Source organism: Pogona vitticeps, chromosome 2 (genome assembly GCF_051106095.1).
Source record: "Pogona vitticeps strain Pit_001003342236 chromosome 2, PviZW2.1, whole genome shotgun sequence".
In the NCBI taxonomy this organism is placed as follows: Eukaryota; Metazoa; Chordata; class Lepidosauria; order Squamata; family Agamidae; genus Pogona; species Pogona vitticeps.
Window position 1 is genome coordinate 157,772,926 of NC_135784.1, and position 21,132 is coordinate 157,794,057.

The 21,132-nt window shown below is 40.9% G+C and overlaps 1 protein-coding gene across 2 annotated transcripts in view; it reads left to right on the forward strand.

Moving 5' to 3' along the window:
* The window catches only part of SUZ12 (SUZ12 polycomb repressive complex 2 subunit), a 52,780-nt gene that overhangs the window by 25,790 nt on the left and 5,858 nt on the right, over nt 1-21,132 (forward strand). For both annotated transcript variants that reach the window (XM_072990949.2, XM_072990950.2), the window contains 5 exons: nt 8,972-9,077; nt 9,892-10,069; nt 15,968-16,059; nt 17,685-17,828; nt 18,162-18,319. In XM_072990949.2, the coding sequence (XP_072847050.2) occupies nt 8,972-9,077; nt 9,892-10,069; nt 15,968-16,059; nt 17,685-17,828; nt 18,162-18,319 (678 nt within the window). The remainder of the gene's footprint in view (nt 1-8,971; nt 9,078-9,891; nt 10,070-15,967; nt 16,060-17,684; nt 17,829-18,161; nt 18,320-21,132) is intronic.

Below are 21,132 nucleotides of genomic sequence, written 5' to 3' on the forward strand. Positions count from 1 at the left end.
ACCTAGACAAGCCAACCAACACTCTTTGGCTCCAGTCACTTTTGCAGCACTGGCAAGCTATTTTCCTGCCCATCTGGATGACCATGACTGCTTGTCGCGCTTGGTGTCACCGACGTCTATTTCACTGTTATCCAGTGTGGTCCATCAATGCCTTTGCCACCTCGGCAACTGTCTCAACACCGATAGCAACTTCCATATCAACAGCATTGTCGACAACCTTCAATGTCAACAGCAGTTGACGACCCTTGATGTCACCCCCTGTCCCCGACGCACCTTCAACATCGACAGCGCGACATCCACAGCAGTACTTTGAAGACCAACCTTTCAATGTTGATTGACAGTTTATTGACTCACGGCATGACACCAAGCCGTCTGATCACAGTTCCAGACCTCAAACACCATCTTTACTCTTAACATCTCCGGACTCCGACCTAGCAGACACGGACCCTTCATCACTGGTGGAAGACTTTCAACCCTATGCTCAGTTAATGGTTTGTATGGCTAAATCCCTCGACCTACAAATCCAGAGACCTACTACTGAGCTAGCAGATGATCTGTGTGATCCCATCTCTAAGGACACTACCACACTGGCCCATATCTCCATGCTTCCATCTCTCCTTTGCAGAGCTAGGCTTTCCTGGACTAAACCAGCCTCATCACACACAGTGTCGAAACGCATCAACAACCTCTATCAAATGCATTACCCTGATGCTATCTTTTTGCAAAAACAGCCGGCTCCTAATTCCATCTTTATCAAGGTTTCACAATCTCATTCTCAACATTGACAGGTTCTAATACTGCCTAATAAAGATAGCAGGTGCATCAAGTCTATGGGCAGATGACAATATTTTTTTTGCTGCTTTTACTCTGAGGGCCACCAACTATCAAGGAGTTATAAGTGCCTACCAATGCTTTCTTTGGGGCAATACGTCTACCTTTGTGGATGCACTCCCCAAAGACAAAAGGGTCTTAGCCCAGACCTTTCTACAAGAAAGTCTCTCAGTAGCTATACAACAGATGCTATCTGCTTAAACACACTGTCCATGTCACATCAAAATCTATGGCTACCTCTGTACCACTTCGCCAATTTTCCTGGCTTAGAACTGCTGGTCTTGTGGAGGATGCCTGTGCCCACATTGAAGACCTTCCCTTTGATGGAGTTGGCCTCTTCAATGCCGAAACAGATGACATTCTTGAGAATGTCCAGAAAAAGAGAACAGCTGCCAGGCATTGGGGCATCTACCCCACATACCAACAACGCCCTCAGCACACTCAGTGGCACCGCTCTTACACCTCTTATCAAAAGTTCCAACAAGAACCTCAGAGGCAAACATCCTATGTGCCTTAGTATAAACAACAACCTTACCGAACCAACCTCAACAGCAAACTACATCCATGCACAATGACTGCAAACCTAAACATCAGGTTTGATGTCCAATTGGCCGAGATCCCAACACAACCTCTCCCAATTCCCCCTACCCTCTGGAGTCACTTACTTGAGTGGAACATCACCACAGATGTCTGGATCCTTTCCATCATACGACACGAGTACCGCATAGAATTCCACCTGCCTCATCACCTCCATCACAAACCCTACTGGACAAAATATAGTCATTACTCAAAGACGCCATAGAATCAGTACCACTACACCATACAAAGTTTTTTTCTCGCGTTATTTCACCGTTCCCAAAACATATGGCATCCTCTGCCCTATCCTTGATCTCAGAGAACTAAACCCATATATCACTACCACCAAATTCCATATGGTTACCCTCGAGTCCGTCCTCCCACCACTCTGCAAAATAGACTGGTTCACAGTTACAGACTTCCGAGAGCCTACTTCCATGTCTCTATCCATCCATCTCACAGACCTTACCTGGATTTCCAACTCGGAACCCAGGCCTACCAGTTCAAAAGGCCTCCATTCGGACTTGGAATGCCCCCCCCCCCCGGGTATACACCAAATGCATGGCCCTGGTGGCAGCATAGCTCAGGCTTCACAAGATTCACATCTTTCCATACATCGATGACTGGCTTCTCGTAGTTCACTCCCATCGCGAAGCATAGTGAGACATTCGCCTCACTTTATCTCTCCTCCAAGATCGCGGCCTTGCAGTAAATCTGCAAAAATCCAAGCTAACGCCTCCAAGATTAATCCATTATATAGGAGCAGTTATAGACTCCAAACATGCTCGAGCATTTCTTCCAACAGACAAATGTCTCAATTTAACTTCTTCACTCTGTGTCTTCACTCCTCATGCGCTTGTATCTGCGCTAACAGCCCAACGTGTCTTAGGCACTATGGCCTTGATGACTGCTGTGGTCCAGCATGTCCGCCTCAAAACCAACCATGGTTTCTGGCCTTATTCAACCCACTGACAGACCCACCACATGCTCTACTGCGGGTCACTCCAGAACTCGCCTCTCAGCTTTCATGGTGGCACGCCACTCAAAACTTGATGTTGGGATTACATTTTCAACAACCCATCCACAAATCCAAGTTACCAGAGATGCCAGCCTCACCGGCTGGGGTGCCCACTACCGATCCCTACAAATCCATGCCCAGTGGTCGCAAAGAGAAAGAATGCTCCATATCAATGAGCTAGAACTCTAAGCAGTGATAAAAGCCTGCAAGGCTTTCAGAAAAAATCGCATTGGCAAAATGGTCCAAAGAGCCACAGACAACACCACCACAATGTACTATATTCTCAAACAAGGGTTAGTCTCCTTTATCTTGCTGTCGACCTGTGGGAATGGTGCCTCGCCCATCACATTTGTCTCACAGCAATACATATCATGACAACAATCTGGCAGATTTGCTCAGTTGCAAAGGATCTCAAGTCCACAAATGGGAACTAGATCAGACTCTCTTTCTCTCCCTGTGCACACGCTAGGGCACACCCACCATCAACCGCTTTGCTTCCCGAACAAACCAGAAGTGCAAACGTTACTGCTCCCACGCAGGAGTTGGCAAGAACTTCTGTAGCAATGCATTTGTCGGCCGTTGGCCCAAATCACTCACCTCTTTCCCATGTTCCCACTTCTCCACAAGGTCATAGTCCTCCTTCAGCAGGACAGACCCAATGCTATCCTGATAGCTCTGTAGTGGCTGCGACAGCCATGGTTCCCGATTCTTCACGGGCTGTCGTCTGATATTTATCACCTGCCCTGTCTGCCTCACCTGCTTACACAGGACAAAAATAAAATTCTCCACCCAGATCTCCTTACCTTCATCTCGCAGCATGGAGGATTCTGCTTCCTTGATGAATGTCCATCATGCATACAAATCCTCAACTAGGAAGGCCTGCATGTATAAATGGAAAAAATTCCAATTGTTCACGGCAGCGTCATCACTACCTTCAACCAACCCTTCACCTACCACTGTCCTTTGTTTTCTATTGCAACTAAACACTAAGGGCCTTTCTCTTTCGTCCCTCAAAGTCTACCTTTCAGTGATTGTGACCTATCAACCACCAACCTCCCCAGCAGCTAAGTTTTTCAGACACTCTGAAACGTTTCCTCAAAGTTCTGTCACATATGTATCTGCTATACATCCTCCATCACCTCAATGGTCCTTCGAGACCTTACAAGGGCCCCATTTGAGCCCCTTTTGTCAACTGACCTAAGGTTGGTTGCTTTTAAGATGACATTCCTTGTAGCTTTCACGTCAGTGTGACATGCTAGTGAACTGGCAGCCTTAAGGTCTGGTTGCCCTTATCTCCAGTTTTACCTGGATAAGGTCAAGCTCTTTGTAGATACTTCTTTCTTACCCAAGGTTGTCTCCCAGTTTCACCTATCCCAACCCTTGGTTCTTCCGTCCTTTTTTCCTTGTCCATCTAATCCTTAAGAAAGGATTCTCTATACATTGGATGTAAGACGGGCTCTGGCCTTCTATATAGTCTGCACCCAGTCTTTCAGATGCTGAGCTAGACTTTTCGTTAGCTACCAACTTCCTGCTAAAGGTCTACAAGTTACCTCGCAGCAAATATCCAAGTGGGTTGCATCTGCCATCCAGCTTGCTCATCAGCTCGCTCAAGTTCCAGCATCACAGAGTATCCACCCTCATTCCACCAGGGCATTGGAGACATCTACGGTGTTTCTTTCAGGGGTCTCCCTCGCTGACATCTCTGCCTCTTCCACATAGTCACAGTCATCAACATTTATCAGTCAGTATCGATTGGACATTTGGGAGAAATCTGATGCTGCTTTTGGACATACTGTATTATCGTCTACCTCAGCGTGACACCCTCCTCTGGGAAAGGTAGCTTGTTAGTCAGTCAGAGTGTGATTTACAGAAGCCACGAAGAAGAACGACGTTACCCACCTGTAATTGTAGTTCTTTGAGTCGACCTCTGTGATTCACATATCCCAACCCGGCCTCCCCACTGTCATGCCCTTTCTTTATGTGGCGGTTGACCTAACTGAAGGAAGAGCCTTGGCACCAAGGTACATATACTAGGGTGGAGGGGTCTTTTTGATACTGCAGAAGCTCTAGAATATTCCACGCATGTGCAGATCACCCAGAGTGTGAATCGCAGACATTCACTCGAAGAACTACAAATACAGGTAGGTAACCTGACGATCTTTGCAGTAATATTGCACTAATAGATTGTTCAGCAATTGGTCAAATATTACCAAGAAATAAAGCCAATATTAGCAATGGGACTTTGGTGTTTTAACAAGGAGGGGATGATTTGAAAATCATCTTTTCGTCTCATTTTTGGATTCTTGACAATACCTGAAAGGGAGTGTCTAAAGCACAAATGCTTCATGTTAATAAAAATGACATGTTCTGTTTCTTTGTTCTGTTCATTACTTGCGGTGTGCAAGCTCCTGGCACCCTCCATCTTGAACTGCCTGGTTGCCTGCCTCTTAGATTCTTTTGTATTTTTTCCTTGTTTGAACTCATCTATTTATTTGGGCTTTTTTTTTTTTTTTTGCTCTTTTGTATTTTTTCTTCTTCTTGGATTAATTTTGCTGGATTCAGAAAAGAGGAGAAAAGGCAAGCAACAGAGGGAGGGAAAGTTCCCCATAAGTTGAGTCATTTTTGGTTGAGGGGGCTTTGATTGTATTTACTTGCTTGCTTTTCCCAAATCTTAGGAGAAGGGGTACATGTGTGTATTTTGTGTTTCATTTTGCTGTGCTGTGTGTGTAGGCTAGGCTGTTCAACTATTTTTTTGAAAATATTACTCAGTTAATTTACTATGTATACTACTAAAGGTGTATATTTCAATGAGGGGCTTGGGAGTGCTTTGTTAGGTGGTTGGTTGTATTTACTGCTGTCAGATTTTGGAGTAAATGTGGTTCTCATTGCCCTGATTAGTGGCTGTGCTGTTTCTGAGCAGTTTTAAAGAATTATGTAGTGCTTAATTTCAACGAGTGTCATAAACACAAATGGAAAGGGGTGTGTTAAATAAAGTAGGAAAAACCAAGAGAGACATCCTTTCCATGTTTAGCAAAAGGACTGCTGCACAAAAGACACAAGAATGAAAGAAAAACACAGAGCGAAAGTACCCAAAATGAAACAACAAATGTTTTCACTATGAACATCCCTTGCCAACACGCTTCCGATTTTATTGTTCCATCGTGCTTAATAGGATTCTTCCAGTTGGATAAAGTGCTTAAGTAAGAGAATAATGAAACTCAAACTGGGGCTCTGAGGAGATGTTTGAATTGGCAATAGGAAGTGGGGTACCCTCTGGTAAGAGATTTTAAGACTGAAAGCACCAGAGTAGAATTTTTCTTTTTCTCCCTCACCACCCCAGGACTTTACATCTCTATGGGCTAATGTAGTACTGCAGCTGGGTCTGTTTCCTTAGAAGAGTTTAAGAGAACTGTTGTGCTGGTAAGGGCTATATTACACAGAACCTTTGACAGATAGTTATGATTCTCAACAGCTTTTTGTTCCCCTTCATGGCCAAGAAAATAATTAGGCAAGTACTAAATTAAAGTAGCTGTGCATGAATAGAAATATCCCTCAAGGCTTCCTTTTAAAAGTGTAAATGCAGCATTTCTTCTTGGACATAGTGACATGGCTAAAGTCATTTATGTCCTTTATTAAAAAGAGCTTTCAACTGACACAGTGAAGTAGATGTAGATGCAAACAGTTGGAGATATTTCAGAGAGTCTTTTCTGGAAGTTTGAAGTTATCTAGATAATAAGAAAATAAGACCTAACCTAAAAATCAGCCCTAGTATGATTTTTCAGGATGCTTGTAATGTAAGCCCTACTCTAAAAATAAGCCCTAGTTAAGTGAAACCTCACCCTCCACCCTTGTCCAGCAACCAGAAGAAAATGAAATGACTGTATTTGAATAAATGTAGATTGTTGTACATGAAAAAATAAAACATCCCCTGAAAATAAGTCCTACTGCATTTTTGGAGCAAAAATTAGTACAAGACCCTGTCTTATTTTCAGAGAAACACAGTATTTTGGCTTAAAATATCTCAGAGCAGAACAGAAGCCTATAAATTAGTTTTAACTGGAAATCCTAGGTGGTTTCCCTTCATAATTTTTATGAATTCTTCATAAATAATTCAGATATTAAGACACAGCACTCTAGGAAAGGAAATGGGAATCAAAAACATAGAATAAGGATCTTTTCCAAAGATGATATGGAGGAAGAAAAAGCTTCTAACATTAGGAAATTCATTCAGTTGGACCCCTTAAAGCAACATGTTACTTGCTAGAATTCAAATTCTGTTATTAGTAACCAAGTAATTATTAATTTTATGACCGTCATACACAACAAACATACAGGGTTTGGCAGAAAAGCAATTTTGTTGGCAATTCTTTGAGTGATTTGCAGTAGATTAGCAAGGATTTCTACCCACAGTTATTCAGCAGTTGTAGCAACAAAATGACCCACCTGCCAGTCTTACTGCTGAAAGGAGAAAGGCTTGGAGTAATAAGGAGTACTTGTATGGAAGGACTGTGACCTCTCTTCATATTTGCATCTTAGAAAAATTCCTGGCTCAGAATATATAGGTTGAAGTCCTATTCTGTAAATTATGCCAAATAAAGCTGATGATAGGAAATCTTACAAAAAGGAAAACATTCTACGGTAATTCCCTGTTTCAAAGGTTCCACTCCCCCCCCCCCCCGGTGAGATCCTTTGCATTGTAGAAAAGCTATTTGTGACCATGGGATGGGGATCTTCAAAAATTAAAGTGCCTGCCCTTCTATCCTGTGGCTTCTATAGGTTCCAGTGATGATAATCAGAAGCCTTGGGACCTTCAGGAAAGAAGTTGGAAATGTTTAATTTCCAAAAAAACTTCTGATTATGAGGTCATCAGCCTTATGTCATATGTTAAAGCAACAGGATTTCGGCCAAAGAGTAAAATGTGGAAGAGTCGTTGGCATCTGCATTTGATAGGGAAACAAAATATTTGGAGCTAGACACAGGTCTGTCTCTGCCAGTAAAGCAGTGGTCCGCAACCTTCTCCCAACCATGGATCAGTTGGGGGGGCGGGGTCTGTGTGCGTGGGGATATGGAACGCTCATGCATTGCGTGCGTGCTGGGGGTATGGTATGCTCACAGGGTGTGTAGTGCACATGTACATTTATTTTTATGTTATATGTAAACCACCCAGAGTAGACATGTTCTAGATGGGTGGTATATAAATCTAATAAATAAATAAATAAAATATGTATCCACGGCCAGACTGGTGCCAGGTCACGGACCGGTGGTTGGGGACCCTTGCAGTAAAGAACCCATGTCTTTAAGACGAGTATGGGATATTACATGTTCTTTGTAAAAGATTGGCTGAGCATTTCTAAACTCAGAGCCTTCCTAATTCAGAATCATTATTTCAGTAGCCTAAAGAAGGTATTCATTTATGAATTCTTCAGCATATGACTTTAATCATTTCGTATTTTCAAATTAAGTGTTCTAGATGGATATAACATAGGAAGTTCACAGTGTCTAATTGAGATCTGCAGATAAACTTGTGCTGTGTACTGATTAGAGCTGTCTCCCTACTCGGCTGGCCACTCCAGGCAGGGGGCTGGAGGACAAGTCTCCCGGCATAGCTGCTGAGTTCTTCAGTTTAACTATGAATTTTGATACAAACAGTCCATGGTCTGTATCACACTAGTCTGGACATGGTTTCATTGCTGTGTAGGGTGTAGAGCTGCTCCACTTTCATTTTCCTCTCATATAGTCTGTCTGATTTCTGCATTGGTTTCCTGATAAGTTCTGTGTATACATACTTCAGTTGCTTCTGGACATATACTGTATTTGCAACTGAATACTCTTTTCAACATTTCAATGTTTTCCTCTAAATTTCCTGGAAAGATAGGAACATATTGTTATACTTCCAGGAGAGATATATTTTTGTTTTTAAATTTTAAGGATGTTGGTGTAAAATACTGATATAAATATTGGTGTACTATATTGATGTAAAATACTACACTATCATATTTTACATGGTTATTATGTAAAGGAGATTACTGTTTATTTTTCAAAGATTTTTAACTCGGCTTTCAGTGCACCATAGCCTTGTAAGGTTTTTGTGTCAAAAATGTGAAATTACATTTAAAACCAAAAATACGACAAGAGCTTCGGCTACCAAATACAGGCCAGAATAAATTAAAAGAGAAAAATCTAGCAGTGAGGAGGCTATGTTTTTCTTAACAAAGCCCTGTCCCTACTACTTGCCAGTTTAGCATCTCTTTTTGTGGGCCAGAAAGCGGTGTGTATGATGCTGATCAGCTTACACTTAGTGTATTTGGATTCACTCAAGTCCATTTGCGTGTTAAGTGCTTCCACACTGCTCACAAAAAGATAGGCAGCTTGCCACCTGCATGGTGTTCCAGTTGGCCTTTGGAGTGGCTTCTGGGAGTAGAGGTGTAGGGTACGTGAAAGATATTGAACATACCATCCGTAACAACTGTTGAACAACTGTAGATGACCGGAGTTTGTAACACTTACTGAGTAGCAGTAATGAAAAGTATGTATTCTGTGTAACAGACGACTACAGCTTCTTGATGGAGAATATGAAGTAGCCATGCAAGAAATGGAAGAGTGTCCAGTCAGCAAAAAAAGAGCAACGTGGGAGACGATACTTGATGGGAAGGTATGAGCTGTTGCTGTGCCAAGAAGCCTTCTCGAAAGGAGTATTTAAAAATCATGGGCTTCTTCCATTGGCTTTTCATCTTTAACATACTTATCTACCTAGATACAGTCAGTAAGACCTGTCCAATAAGAGAAAATTTGGAGCTTTGTGAAAGAATTGGCAGTGTTTCTCACTCAGTTTTTTCTCTACCAGTGATAGCTTGCCTGAAGCTGTCCTAGTGGCTTAAGATTACCTGAGACAAGCATTTTGGGAGATGGGTCAACATAATGGAGGAATCACATTATTCTCACAGTATTTTCGTAGGAAGGCCTTGGCATCTCTGCTGGCAGTAAAGAGCCCAAGTATGGCATAACTGTAACTTTATACAAAGATTACAAATATATTTGGGCTACAGAAAACACAGCCAAGTACAAAGCTGTACAGATCAGGCAGATCTAATATGTAATAGCGGGGTACATCAGGATAGGGATCATCTTTACCGCCCACCATAGCAGTATCCTTAGTGCATCTCTCCTCATGTATAAAATAATGGTTGCTACTCACTTATATAATATTGCACAGGCCTGTTAAGGGCAGAGTGTTCTGTCGCTGTGACACTGGTTGCTGAGCTCAGAGTGAGAAGAGCAGCAGTTAGAAGAGTACTGCACCGCTCATCTAGATGCTTGCCAGTTATAAACAAATCTCTCCAGCCATAATAATGAATGTTTTGCTTGTAACATGTTGCGATAATTTTTTCATTGAACACCTTCCATATTTGAAAGAACTGAAACTCCTGTTTCTAAATAATTACAAAGCTATATGCTTTTTATTTCAGAGGCTGCCTCCATTTGAAACATTTTCTCAGGGACCCACACTTCAGTTTACTCTTCGATGGAACGGAGAGGCAAATGATAAGCCTGCGACTCCTACTGCCAAACCCCTTTCAACACGAAATTCAGAAAGTCTCCCTCAAGAAAACAAGCCCAGTTCTGTTAAGCCTACACAGACTATAGGTATGTGAATATATGGGGTTGACAGATGGTGCTTATGCAAGTGTTATTGCTTGCTTACCTAAGATACTTTTCTTGACCCAGTTCTTAAAAGTGATCAGTTGTCTCAAACAGAACTAGTACTGTACTGTAAAATCAGAGTAAGATGTGTACATTGAAATATGTTCACAGTTTGGGAAATTTGTCTGGGCTGTGCTGAAATTTTTTGAAACTCAGCTGAGAGAATAAAATCTCACTGAGCTAGAATTCAGGATGTGCTTACTTTCCTCCTGACAATTGATTGCTCTGCTTTAGTTTTATTTCTGGGTCCAACTCAAGATTATAGTGTTTGATCTTTGAAAACCTGAAAAGGAGTCTGGCAAACCTTCAGGAATACTTTGTTGCTATGTGCCATCAGGTTGTATCCGACTTGTAGTGATTCTCAAGGTAAGTGAGATATTGAAGGAGTGGTTTTACCAGTTCCACTTCTGCAGTGAGTTTCCATGGCTCAGCAGAAATTCAAACCCACAGCTCCTTAGTCCTGGTTTGTGTCCACTGTACCACACTGGGTATTCTCAGGAATATTTCTGTTAATACCTTTGTGGATGCTGAAATTAGTAAATGAAATCTTGGCCTTGTCCCATTATTTAATATTGTGAAAATATTAAGGTATGGTTGTGCTCTCTCAGTTGTGCCATTATTTCTCTGGAATTATTTGCCTAGGGAACTTCATTTGGTGGCTTCTTTTACAGCTTTTATCAAAGATGCATCTTCTGACATTTCTATTTTTAAATGTCACCTGTGTCCTCATTTTTACAGAAACCCTGTTTTGGGTATTTTTTGCTGATTGTAACAATTCTTCAGCAACTTTAACGTCATAATGCAGATGGTTTTGTTACTTATTTATTTTCTTCCTTTGAAATGATTATGTAAATTAGAAATTTTAAAACTTAACATTTTTAGATTGGTTTAGTGAAGTATTTAAATAGATATAATATAGAGTCTTACGTTTTCATATGAGTTTGTTACTTCTGTGTTGTAAGACTTTTCCATAACAGTCTTGACATAATCCATATAAGACTGAAGAAATGGAAGTTTCTTATGAATTACAAAAAGTGTTAATTGTTTATTTTGAAACAGGCTTGTTGTGGTTTGTTGTACCTTGAATCTTATACTTTTCTATAGTCCTACCTTGTGGTTTTAAAAATCATATTGGACTATTTTGGATGCTAGTCTGTTTTGGAATGCAGATGTCTGAATTGTGAAGATAAGAGTTGTTTGTAATGTGTGCATCATTCTCAGGTTGGTCAGCTATACCTGGGCAAACACATGAAGCCTGTTTTTAACAACAGAACAATCTGAGAGTTACATATTTTGAAATCCTCTTCTAAGTTTTGTTTCTTCTTTTGTTTTGGTCATTCCCTTAAACCTCCACTTTAGCTACTACTTATAATAGATTAGGAGTTGAGATGTGAACTGCAACAGTAATTTGACAACATTTCACTAGTTCTAGGAAGTATTGACACAACTTAGTTCAGATTCTTGGAATGGTTTACATACGGATGGCTGAAATGCAGGTTTATAAGTAGTATATTATTATAAAAGTAAACCAGTACTACTGGTTCATGCCTGTAAAATGTAACGTGGTGAGAACAAAATGGAATTGGAATGACCTAAAACTAGAGAGTAGTAAATAAGCATGGGTATATATTTCCAATATTGTTTAGGATAAGTGGCAAATCTTCATATTTAAAAATCTTATGCACTTTGTTCAAAGTCATTGCAGGGGCTTGGAAAATAGATGTTTTTCTTTTACTTGCGCAAAAATATTAAATCATCTTATTCATATTGAATTTCTTTCTGAACAATTAACTTTAATTTAAATTAAAGATATTGGCAAGTTACTCTGTCATGTTAAGAAATGGTGGATTTAGTTTTGTTGCACTATGAAAAGTATTATGATTTTCCTTTTGTCTCTGTCTTGTACATATGGGATATTGTACTTGCTCAGAGCCACATTGGCAACATACTAAAGCTGAGAAGTTTTTGGTGGAAACCCCAGCCCCACCCATGTATGCTTAGTAGCTTTTCTTGTAATTCTCCTCAGTTTTTCTTTTATCTGCTACATGTGCAGCAGCATTATAAACATTATCTCTGCTTTTCAGTTTCTTCCAAGCTGAAAAGTACACTGAACTGCTACCTTAAATCTTACTTTTTAGCTTTGTTTATAACAACCAGACTTAACAAGCAAACGTTATAGCACACATTTAAGATCGAGAAAGAGTGTATCAGCACAGTCACTGTTGAAGAGAGGGTAACAGTTTGAAATTTTATGCAAAGAAATGAGATTGTCTATTGAAGCATTACTTGACATGGATGTATGTACCTGTGAAAAAAAAGTCTTACCTCCAGAGAATCTGTGTGTCTGACATTTTTTTGCCTTTCCAGAAGCTGCTGAAGTCTTGGTTGCCTGATAATAAAGTGGCTTAGTGTTATCCTACCCTCCCCATTCATGCTTCTTCAAAGGTGTGGGAGTGTTTAACTTTTCCTGAACACTCAGGAAATAAGTTGTTAAACAATTTTTTAAAAGGTGATATATCACAACAATACCTGATCAAAATGGAAGGACCCAGGTAATTTGAGTTCCTATAACAATTCTACTGTCCTAGTAAGTTTCCTGGCTGCCAGTACTTTTTAATAGCCTTGTGCTATATTGGCTGTTATGCTAGCCCAGAAGATCATACGGGTAGATAACAACTACTTATTCTAGTCCCAGATATGAAGTTAATGCAGCAGTAGGAAATACTACAGCATACTGGCAAAGATGTTGTCATCTACGACCCCAGTGCATTTCTGCAACAAACACAGAAAAAAATGCAAGCACAACATGTCTTGCTGATGCTTCATTTTTCCTTGCATGGCCCTCTTCAAGAAGCATATCTCCTGTGGGGGTAAGATTGTACCCTCCAGCAGTCCCACTGGATGTCTGTAATGCCTGGAAAGAAGGCATTTGATCCATGCATGTCAAATTTGCAGAATTCAACAAACAGGGTGACAAGAATATAAGATGAAGATACTTTGTCTGAAAAAAAAATCCTTGAAAACGGCTGATCAGATAGCTCAGAATCAGCTTCTTTATATAGCTTCTGTAAGCCTTACCAGAAAGAGCTATCTAAGGCACCTAAAGTTAAACGTAGTGTTTTAAATGTGCACAGAAGCAAGATAACAGGCAAGTCAAGAAGCTGAAGCATCAGTCCTCACACTCTTCTTCCCATGCTGCTGTGGACTTGACCCGCTCCCTAGCCTTGATCTCAGAAGTGGTGCTTGCTTCTACTCTGGCTCCAACTGTATTGTCCCTTGAGGGTGGTACTTCCTACTTAATCTTTGCATTCGGTTCTTCCAGATACACCAGCCAGTAGTCCAACTTGATCTTTTGGCTTCTGTTTTTCCTCTGCTTGTTTTGGAGAAGTTATAAATAATTGCCATTGCAAAAAGCTACTATGACGTTAGCCACTCTGCTTCTCTGAGTCACCATACATTGGAAGACAAAACTAATGAGTGATGAGAGGACTTGTCTGCATCTGTTTCAGATACTTTCAGTACTGTTTGTTGATACTGATACCAGTCTTGATCAACTCATCGGACTTACAGGAAGGTTTCTTCATGTTCAGGATTCTCAGATTCATCCTTTTGTTACTAAAATGAGTCAGTTTATGGAAACAACCTCCGCTTCATCATGTCTCTTGAATTCCACTAAGGGAGCATGAATGTCCTTGGCACTGCCATTCCACCTGTTGTCCACCTTGAAAGCATGAAGACTATGTCATCCACTGTCAGGATTGGAATCCATTTTCAGGCATAGTTGGAACAAGGAAAGTTGGTATCAGTACATGTCTCAGCTTTAGCCTTCACTTCACCATCAACAAGGACATCTGCCTAAGTCTCTACTTCACCTTTGATACCAATTTAGCTCCTGTGCTCCCCTGGCATTTCCCCAGTTCCATCCCAACTGAATGGTTTCTTTAACTCTCCAACTGTCCAATCAGGGCTTGCCACACAGGCTGTACACAGTTAACGTCTGTCATCAAGGCTATATTCAGCTTCACCTCTATATTTAAAGGTGCCAATGGTCTCTCTCTTGTTGGTATCAACATTAGCTGTGCAACAAGTATTACTATCATTTGAGAAGTGAATGACCAGCAATGTGAAAGTATGTTAAGCCAACATCCATTTGGGAGTCCACTTTGGATCAAGATTCAGAGTCTGGATCAGCCTCCTCTGCTCCATCATCACTTCTGTCCAAGAAGAGAAGTAGAAGAAAAAAGATCTTGTAATTTCATGCTATAAAATACTTGATTATCATAGTGGGCCACAGTACCCTTTGTTCTTGGTGATCAGGCACTTGGCCCCATTGCCCACTGGATTCCTACCAATCAAAGGTTGCCTGTTCTCAGAGGGATGTCTCTTGCATCTTCTAAAAGGATGCTCTAGTTTTGAAACAGACCATAAAAGTCAAAAAGGTCGAATGTGTTCCATAAATCTCAGGAGTTAATTTCCTCCTTTTGCTGTAGATCTAGATGTGCTTCTGAACACATCTTAGCCAAGTTAGATGACAAGAGGGTGCTCAAAACATACATACAATAAATAGAATTATTTGTACATACTGTCTATTTTTATCTTTCCATGGAAAAGGGTCTAACTCTATGCTAAAATATTAGATTTTTAAACCTGCATTTCATTTGCTTACCAGTCATTACTCCTTACCCTTAATTACTACATCAGTTGCTTCATCCACAAATGTATTCATAATAAAGATTTGTTAAGTAGCCACATGATTTTTGCTAAGGAACTTCCTAAGTTGTTACAAGATCAACACTCCTGGCTCCATTGAGGAGACATTGGAAGGAAGGTACCATCTACTCTAAGGATAATCCTCTATCCTCCCAGAGTGTAACATAACTCTTTTGCATCTCCCGGTTGGCTGCACCCTGTGCCAACCAGAATAATGGAACATGGGTATTTGTCAGTAACCTTCTTGTTTTAGTGTACAGAGGCATCAGTTACCACACCCTCAGGAGAGGTGATGACTAAAAGAGCCCTAAAGTTGAGGTAAATTCCATTATAACAATTTTCAGAGGGGATCAGGGTCCTGTTGTACCTTAAGGTCTAACAAATACATTGTAAGATACGTTTTCTTGAACTATAATACAGTTATTGCCTAATAAATTTATTAGCATTTAGGATGCTGCAGAACTTTTTGTTGTCTAAAGTACACATACTTACCACTCTTCTTTTACCAGCTCTTGAACACTCCTTTGTATCTTGTTCCTCCCATGAGCATTAGCCTGTTTCAAGTTTGGCCCTGAAATGGAATTCAGGAGGAACTTACAGGGGAAGGGGATGCAGGAATATTTTTCACCATAATACTTTTCTTCCAATCAGTAGAAGGTGATCAACTCCCTCCTGGATGTCTTCATATACCAAACAAGCAAGAATCTTCACAGGATGTATCAGTGTTCAATATATGGAGAGAAACTACAATAACATTATTCTGACAGCTGCTTGTCAACTAGTTCATATGGCTACTAAGCTCTGTATGATGTAGTAGATGGTGTGTTGGATTTATTCATTCAGCCATTTTGCTTGCTGACTAGTTTTAAGCAAGCTATAATTTTTAACAGAAGTTCTGTGTGTGAATATGAATATAATAATTATATTTGATTGCTTTGTCTGCAGTATTATAAATGCTTATTATTTTTAAGAAGTTTTCTATGCAGTACATAGTGCAGCACATTGAAATTAACATGGAAAATGCGGTATATAGCCGTAATATTAATTGAGCGAAATGGGTGGTTGTTCAGCAAAAGTGAGGTAAAGACTATTAAACAATAGTATGGCTGTAATATTTGCGTTCTTTTTCAGCTGTAAAAGAATCTTTGCCATCTGACTTACAAACAAGAAAAGAAAGAGATGTTTCAAATGAGCCTCGACAAAAGCTGAGGATATTTTATCAGGTATTAGCAAATACTGCCCAGCCTTGCAAGTGTTGAAAAACTTTTATTGAATCCCACCAGTGCTCTTTCTCTTACCCTGTGCTATATTTCTTCTCTTCCCACTTCTGCTTTTTTCTTTCCTGCTGGTCGGTCTTCTGCCACTCCAATCCTCATTCTTTCTTTCTGCTCAGCTTCTCCAAATTAATAGGCAACAGAACCTTTCCCCTCGCCACCAACTGTGTGAAGAGTTACTGGTCTCTGTAAAATATCTACCACAGAGAGCTGCTTAAAGGCTCTGTGGGAAAATGAATATCACCTAGTGTAGCTGCAGGTTCCTCTCTGGTTTAAGGAATTACAGTTTTATGAATAAGATTGATACTTGCAAGTACTGTTTCTATTCTTTAAGGAAAGGAAGAGGGAGAAACAGTCACATATGTTTTCAGCAAGGATTTGGTGCTTGCATATTAAGAAGGCTACATATAGTTCAAAACTTGGGAGAGAAGAACTTGTGAAGTCCTGTCTCTTCTAATATTGCTATCTGTAGGTTGGTATTTAAAAACACTCATTTTTGCACCCTATCTCTTGAGAAACCTTTACGTGGGACAGGAAGCAAAAGTTAGAACTGGATATGGAACAACTGATTGGTTCAAAATTGGGAAAGGAGTACGACAAGGCTGTATATTGTCCCCTGGCATATTTAACTTATATGCAGAATACATCATGCAAAAGGCCGGACTGGAGAAATCCCAAGACAGAATTAATGTCAACAGCCTCTGATATGCAGATGATACTACTCTGATGGCAGAAAGTGAGGAGGAATTAAAGAACCTCTTAATGAGGGTGAAAGAGGAGAGATAATGGCCACTGGTCCCATCACCTCCTGGCAAATAGAAGGGGAAGATATGGAGGCAGTGACAGATTTTACTTTCTTGGGCTCCATGATCACTGCAGATGGTGACAGCCACCACGAAGTTAAAAGATGCCTGCTTCTTGGGCTTCTTGACAAACTTTGACAGCATCTTAAAAAGCAGAGACATCACCTTTCCAACAAAAGCCCTCATAATCAAAGCTATGGTTTTTCCTGTAGTGATGTATGGAAGTGAGAGCTGGACCATAAAGAAAGCTGACCGCCAAAGAATTGATGCTTTTGAATCGTGGTGCTGGAGGAGGCTCTTGAGAGTCCCCTGGACTGCAAGGAGAACAAACTTACCCATTCTAAAAATAATCAACCCTGAGTGCTCACTGGAGGGACAGATCCTGAAGCTGAGGCTCCAATACTTTGGCCATCTCATGAGAAGAGAAGACTCCTTGGAAAAGACCCTGATGTTAGGAAAGTGTGAGGGCAAGAGGAGAAGGGGATGACAGAGGATGAGATGGTTGGACAGTGTCATCGAAGCTACCAACATGAATTTGACCCAAATCTGGGAGGCAGTGGAAGACAGGAGGGCCTGGCATGCTCTTGTCCATGGGGTCACGGAGAGTCGGACACGACTAAACGACTAAACAACAACAAACAACATTTAAAACACTCAAGCTCTATGAGAAATGATGTCTAAAATGTTCATTGAACAGATGGATTTCAGTATGGATTGCAATGTAATATCTAGATAAATATGCTTTGTATTAATACAATTTGTTTTTGCCAGTTCCTCTACAACAATAACACAAGGCAGCAGACTGAAGCTAGAGATGACTTGCACTGCCCGTGGTGCACGTTGAATTGCCGCAAGCTTTACAGCTTACTCAAACATCTCAAACTTTGTCACAGTCGATTTATTTTCAATTATGTGGTAAGTGTTCTTTCTAAAATGTCTTGACAGAAAACTGTGTTTTATAGTGACATTGCCTGTGTGGAAAACTTCCTTGCATCACACCTTTCTGTGATTAGTCCAGAAAGTAGGGTGAAACAAATTCAGCACTTTGCTTTGCTAAAACATATTTCCTGTTGAGTTATACATAGTGTAAGCTCTGTATCTCTGCGTCTTGCCAAGGTTGGTGAGGGATGGCCAAGTAAAGCACAGTTTAGTGATCATTGTTTTATTTACTACTGGGGCTAGAGAAGGAGTAATAAGCTAGTTGTATTTAATATAATTGTGTTAAATATATTATTTATTTTATTACAGTATCATCCAAAAGGTGCTAGAATAGATGTTTCTATCAATGAGTGTTATGATGGCTCCTATGCAGGAAATCCTCAGGATATTCATCGTCAGCCTGGGTTTGCCTTCAGTCGTAATGGACCTGTCAAACGAACCCCAATTACTCACATCCTTGTATGCAGGTCAGTGGAAAACATTCTGTTGCTTTGCGGTATGTGCAATAAAAGTATAAATTTCCTAACTAAAGGACATATGATTATTTCATTAAGTTCAACACCTGTTTTCTTGCAGTCATCTTCAGATTCTTCCTCTTGGGAAGAGTTTGGTTCTTTAGAAAGTAGGGTCTGGTTGTTTGGAAGTCTGCATTCCATTTTCTATACCTTTCCCTATCTTCCTTGCATTTTGTTTCCCTTCTCTTCTCTGCTGTTTGTAAGGCCTCGTTGGACAGCCACTTTGCTTTCTTGCATTTCCTTTTCTTTAGGATGTTTTTTGTTGCTGCCTTATGTACAGTGTTACGAGCCTCCATCCATAATTCTTCGGGCACTCTGTTCACCAAATCATTGGTTCCTTGAATCTGTTCTTCATTTCTAGTGTGTATTCTTAAGGGATTTGGATTAGAGATTATGCCTGACTCTAGCCCAGTGGTTTTTCCTACTTTCTTCAATTTAAGCTTGAATTTTGCTATAAGTAGCTGATGATCAGAGCGACAATCAGGTCCAGGTCTTGTTTTTGCTGACTGTATAGAGCTTCTCTATCTTTGGCTGCAGAAAACATAATCAATCTGATTTTGGTATTGCCTATCTGGTGATGTCCATGTGTAGAGTCGCCTCTTGTGTTATTGGAAAAGAGTTTGTGATTACCAGTTTGTTCTTTTGACAAAACTCTATTAGCCTTTGCCCTGCTTTGTTTTGAACTCCAAGGCCAAACTTTCCTGTTGTTCCTTTTATCTCTTGACTCCCTCCTTTAGCATTCCAATCCCCTATAATAAGAAGAACATCTTTCTTTGGTGTCAGTTCTAGAAGGTGTTGTAAGTCTTCATAGAATTAGTCAGATTCATCCTCTTTAGCATTGGTGGTTGGTGCATCAAGTTGGATTACTGTGATGTTGAAAGGTCTGCCTTGGATTCTTATTAAAATCATTCTATCATTTTTGAAATTGTATCCCAGTACAGCTTTTCCCACTATGAGGGCTACTCCATTTCTTCTTCGGGATTCTTCCCCATAGTAGTAGATATAATCATCTGAATTGAATTTGTTCATTCCTGTCCATTTTAGTTCACTGATGTCCAGGATGTCAATGTTTATTCTTTCCATCTCCTGTTTGACCACATCCAGCTTCCCAAGGTTCATAGATCTTACATTCCAGGTTCCTATGCAGTATTTTTCTTTGCAGCATTGGACTTTTTTTACTTCCAGGCATGTCCACAGCTGAGCGTCCTTTTGGCTTTGGCCCAACCACTTCATTAGCTCTGGAACTACTTGTACTTGTCCTCTGCTCTTCCTCAGTAGCATGTTGGACGCCTTTCGGCCTGAGGGGCCCATCTTCCAGCGTCATATCTTTTAGCCTTTTGTTTCTGATCATGGGGCGCTCTTGGCAAAGATACTGGAGTGGCACTGCCAGTTCCTACTCCAGGTGGATTGTGTTTAGTCGGAACTCTCCACTATGACCTGTCCATCTTGAGTGTCCCTGCACGGCATAGCCCATAGCTTCCCTGAATTACTCAAGCCCCTTCCCCATGATAAGGCAGCAATTCATGAACGGGGACTAGTCCCCTCTATTTCACACTGAATAGACCTCATCTTGAGTACCGTGTCTGGTTCTGGACATCACATTTTAAGAAAGATTCAGACAAACAAATTCAGAGGAAGGCAACAAGGACAATCAGGACTGGGAACCAAGACCTATGAGGAAAGACTAAAAGAACAGGACATGTTTAGCCCTGATAAAAGAAGACAGAAGGGAGATATGGTTGCACTCTTCACATACTGGAAAGGTAGTCATACAGAGGAGGGTCAGGATCTCTTCTCAGTCATAGAATAATTGAATTGGAAGAGTCTGAGTCCAACTCCCTGCTCAATGCAGGAATCCAATTCAAAGCAGATCTGACAGGTGGTTGGCCAATTTTCTCTTGAATGTCTCCAGCATTGGAGCACTCACCACCTCCCAGAGTAGTTGGTTCCAGAGTGCATGACACGTAATAATGGGCTGAAGCTATAGGAAGTCAGTTTTAGGCAGAATATCAGGAAAACCTTCTTAATTGTTAGACCAGTATGACAGCGGACCCGGTTAACTCAGGATATGTTGAGTGCTGCAGTGCTGGAGGCATTCAAGAAAAAAATCAAATAGCCATCTGTCACATCAGCTTTGATTTGGATTCCTGCATTAAGCAGGGAGTTGGACTCGATGGCCTTACAGGTTCCATCCAACTCAGTTGTTCTGTGAGATTTGGGCTCCCCTCACGGAATGGGGTGGGGTTAGCATGGAAAAGAAGGACTCGTAGGGCATGGTTGCGCCTTCTGTGAGCTGTGCCATGCCAGTTCCTTCAAGAAAGAAAAGAAGGTGGGGGAGGGTTGGGAAAGGAGCCAGGCTGGGAAGCCTAGGAGTGGGAAGTGAGGTGGTCTGACATACAAAATGGATACATGTCTGCTGCTTTGTTATTTTAGGGGTGAGGGTACAGTTTATGGAAATGGGCTACTAAGGGCTACAGAAGTGAAGACAAGATTTGGAAACACTGCTCTAAAGCATTAAAGTCACAAGCTGTTTTGAACTTTGAGTATCATCACTACCTTGAACTTGGACCAGATGGCTATTAGCAGCCAGTGCCCTTCCAGGTGCAAATCCAGAAGCTACAGTCTAGATTGACTGCAGTTTCTGTGTTCATAAAGGCATCCCTATATCACAGTAATCTAGAAGAAGAGTTCTTGGGACATGAGCTACAGTGGACAGGTTATTCCTATCAAACAAAGTTTGTAGCTGTGGGGCAACAGGAGGTGGC